Genomic DNA, 3,610 nt, shown 5'->3' on the forward strand with positions numbered 1-3,610 from the left:
TGGGGTCTCACGGGTGGACCCTGTTTCTGACACTCACCTTTCCCTTTAGCATTTACACGGGCGACAGCTCTGTCACCCTTTGACAGGACAGCTCCTCCCGCTCATCACAGACACCACTGTTGAGCCACATGTGGGCACAGGTGTGTGGAAGCCAAGGGTTCAGGGAGAAGGGGGGACACAGCGGGAGAGTCAGGCGAGCGGGCGCCTCACAGCAGCTCCGTCCCCCAGGGGCAGTGAAGGTGACCCCGGCTCACAGTCCAGCGGATGCCGAGATGGGGGCCCGGCACGGCCTGACCCCACTGAGCGTCATCGCAGAGGATGGGACAATGACGTCTCTGTGTGGAGACTGGCTGCAGGTGGGGCCCGTCTTGGTGCTCCCCATCTCCTGTGGGCACTCACCACCCCGCCTCATCCTGTCTGTCACTTCCCCAGGGTCTTCACCGATTTGTGGCCCGGGAAAAGATCATGTGCGCACTGAGGGAGCAGGGGTTGCTCCGGGGCCTGCAGGAGCACCCCATGGTGCTGCCCCTCTGCAGGTAGGGCCATTTTAGTCCTCCACTGGGGGCCGTCCCGAAAGGGGGTGAGCTCTGTGCTGGGGCTTCTGTTTGAGTCGGGGTCTTGATCGTGTAATCTGAGCTGGCCTGGAACTCCCTGCCTCAGCCTCTCTGGTGTTAGGGTTATAAAGGGGCGCCACCAGTCCAGGGTCCTGTGAGATTTTGTCCCCAGATGCTCCCTAGCACATAGGCCCTAATCCTGCCACCCTTGCAGCCGTTCCGGGGACGTGGTAGAATACCTGCTGAAGTGCCAGTGGTTTGTCCGCTGCCAGGAAATGGGGGACCGAGCTGCCAAGGTAAGGCCCAGTATGGGGAGGAGGGGAGCCTCCGAGGATCGTGGTGAAGCACAGACTGGGATCTGTCCTAAAGGCTCTGGTGGCGATGGAGGCAGGTGGCCCGAGCGGGCTGCCATGCACCCTTGTTCTTGGACAGAATTCAAGGCCCTGTTTTGTTTTTTTTCCCGAGACAGGGTTTCTCTGTGGCTTTGGAGCCTGTCCTGGAACTAGCTCTTGTAAACCAGGCTGGCCTCAAACTCAGAGATCCACCTGCCTCTGCCTCCCGAGTGCTAGGATTAAAGGCGTGCGCCACCACCGCCTGGCTTCTCTCCTTGACCGGCAAAAGCTCTGGCTGCCACACTTGGTGCTGGAAGAGAACAAGTTGACCTATGACCTCTATGTGTGTATACATACATGGACATATTGTTCTAAAACTTAAATTATTTAATCGCCTGTGTTGTGTACACAGGTGGAGATGAGAGGCTAAAGGGTGGAGTGGGTTCTTCTGTGGGGCTAGAATTCAGGCTGTCGCTCTGTAAGCCAAGCAAGCCCTTTGCCTGCTGAGCCGGCACACCGGCGGGACTGGAACAGACTGACCTCACACTCAGAGGCCCGCCTGCCTGTGACTGGGATTAAAGGCGTGGGCCACCTCTCTTTCCAGGCTGTGGAGTCAGGGGCTCTGGAGCTCCGGCCTGCCTTCCACCAGAAGAACTGGCAGCACTGGTTTTCCCACATCGGGTAAGGGGGGCGCTCGTGAAGGTGGGGAGGGGGAGGACCGCTGGGCACATCGAGGCATCAGCTGGGGTCTTCTTTGGCAGGGACTGGTGTGTCTCCCGGCAGCTGTGGTGGGGCCATCGGATCCCGGCCTACAAGGTGGTTGGAGAGAAGGCAGAGGTCAGTGAGCAGCAGCTGCTGTGGAAGGAAGCCCCAGGCGGGGAACTCGGAGCCCAACGTGTGACAGTACCCCCAGGCGTGTTTCTTCTAGAGAGCCTGCCACATTAATCCCGTGCTTTTTTTCAGGATGACGGGAAGGAATGTTGGGTGGTCGGGCGGTCAGAGGCTGAGGCCAGAGCTGTAGCAGCAGAGCTGACCGGCAGACCAGGAGCAGAACTGACCCTGGAGAGGGGTGAGTGCGTGGCCGAATCTGTGAGGGGCACTGGGACAGGCAGCAGCGGCCAAAGGTTCTAGCTGTCCCCATTCCGTTTTGTCCCCAGACCCTGATGTCCTGGACACTTGGTTCTCCTCGGCTCTTTTCCCCTTTTCTGCCCTGGGTTGGCCCCAAGAGGTGAGGTGGTTAAAGCAGAAAGCATGAGGGTGGACACCACACGGGTGGACAGAGCTGGCTAAGGCGGCTGTGGCCCTTACTGCTTATCCTGTCCTAGACACCAGACCTCGCTCGTTTCTATCCCCTTTCACTGTTGGAAACTGGCAGTGACCTCCTACTGTTCTGGGTGAGCCGCATGGTCATGCTGGGGACCCAGCTCACTGGGCAGCTCCCATTCAGCAAGGTAATGTACTCTAGTGCCACATGCCCGGTCTGCCCCTGGTCCCCAAGCCCTTCTGCTGACCCCCTCCATGTCTCCAGGTGCTTCTCCATTCCATGGTTCGGGACAGGCAAGGCCGGAAGATGAGCAAGTCCCTGGGGAATGTGCTAGACCCACGGGATATCATTAGCGGGCAAGAGCTGCAGGTAAGGACAAAGACTTCAGCTCAAGGGATGAAGAGGTCAGAGGAAGGGGAGCACAGGGAGCGTGGTCCATGAACTCGTCACTCGTCCCCAGGTGCTACAGGCCAAGCTGAGAGATGGCAATTTGGACCCGAGAGAGCTGGCCATTGCTGCAGCAGCACAGGTAAGACCCATGGCCAGGCCTCTAACGTGGCTGCCAGCTTTCCCTGCAGCCTTGAAGGCACTGGCCACCCCTGTCTTCCTTTGGTTGCAGAAAAAGGACTTTCCTCATGGGATCCCTGAGTGTGGGACAGATGCCCTGAGGTTTGCGTTGTGCTCTCATGGAATCCTGGGTGAGCCTTGGCGGCTGGCATGGCAGAGGGCCCCCGTGTGGACAGCCAGCCCTGCTTGCTGAGGACAGGGAGCTCCTGTTTCTCTCCCTCCAGGGGGCAACCTGCACCTGTCTGTCTCTGAGGTCCTGAACTACCGCCATTTCTGCAACAAGCTCTGGAACGCCCTGCGCTTTATCCTCCGAGCACTGGGGGAGAACTTTGTACCCCAGCCAGCAGAGAAGGTGGGAGACGGCAGCCTGGAGTGACCGGGGACGGGGTCCAGCCATCCGGGTCCTCATGCCGCCTACTTGCAGGTGTCGCCCTCCTCTGCCATGGACGCCTGGATTCTGAGCCGCCTGGCCTTTGCAGCCCACGAGTGTGAGAGGGGCTTCCTCAGCCGGGACCTGTCGCTCGTCACCCACACCCTGTATCATTTCTGGCTCCACAATCTCTGTGATGTCTACCTGGTGAGTGGTAGGGCAGGGCCTAGAGTTTCCAGAGTTCTGGGGTGCGTGCACCTGTTCCTCCTTCACTGCCTGGCCTCTGGAGTGCAGCCCAGTGCTGCTGCCTGTCACGGTTGCTTCAGCCACTCTAGCTGCTGCATCCTGGGGGGACAGTGTGGTGGGTTTCAGACCAGGGTCTCTAAGCATTGTCCATGACAGTCACCCAGAGTGCTTGCCTGCCTCAGTTCCCCACTCAGGGCATGCAGCGGTGGCTGTGGGCTGGTCTCCCTCACTGTTTCTCAGCCTTGTTCCAGGGCAGAGGACTTGGTGCATCGGACAC

General features: G+C 59.5%; 1 protein-coding gene across 1 annotated transcript in view; it reads left to right on the forward strand.

Annotated features, from left to right (window-relative positions):
• Positions 1-3,610, forward strand: part of Vars2 (valyl-tRNA synthetase 2, mitochondrial) — an 18,087-nt gene that overhangs the window by 11,417 nt on the left and 3,060 nt on the right. Inside the window, 14 exon segments of the mRNA XM_026777824.1 lie at positions 50-140; positions 229-356; positions 433-536; positions 769-850; positions 1,491-1,567; positions 1,648-1,723; positions 1,850-1,955; positions 2,044-2,114; positions 2,212-2,337; positions 2,415-2,519; positions 2,611-2,679; positions 2,770-2,848; positions 2,942-3,069; positions 3,142-3,443. Of these exon segments, the coding sequence (XP_026633625.1) occupies positions 50-140; positions 229-356; positions 433-536; positions 769-850; positions 1,491-1,567; positions 1,648-1,723; positions 1,850-1,955; positions 2,044-2,114; positions 2,212-2,337; positions 2,415-2,519; positions 2,611-2,679; positions 2,770-2,848; positions 2,942-3,069; positions 3,142-3,443 (1,544 nt within the window).

This window comes from Microtus ochrogaster, unplaced genomic scaffold, assembly GCF_000317375.1.
Source record: "Microtus ochrogaster isolate Prairie Vole_2 unplaced genomic scaffold, MicOch1.0 UNK87, whole genome shotgun sequence".
Classification (NCBI taxonomy): Eukaryota; Metazoa; Chordata; class Mammalia; order Rodentia; family Cricetidae; genus Microtus; species Microtus ochrogaster.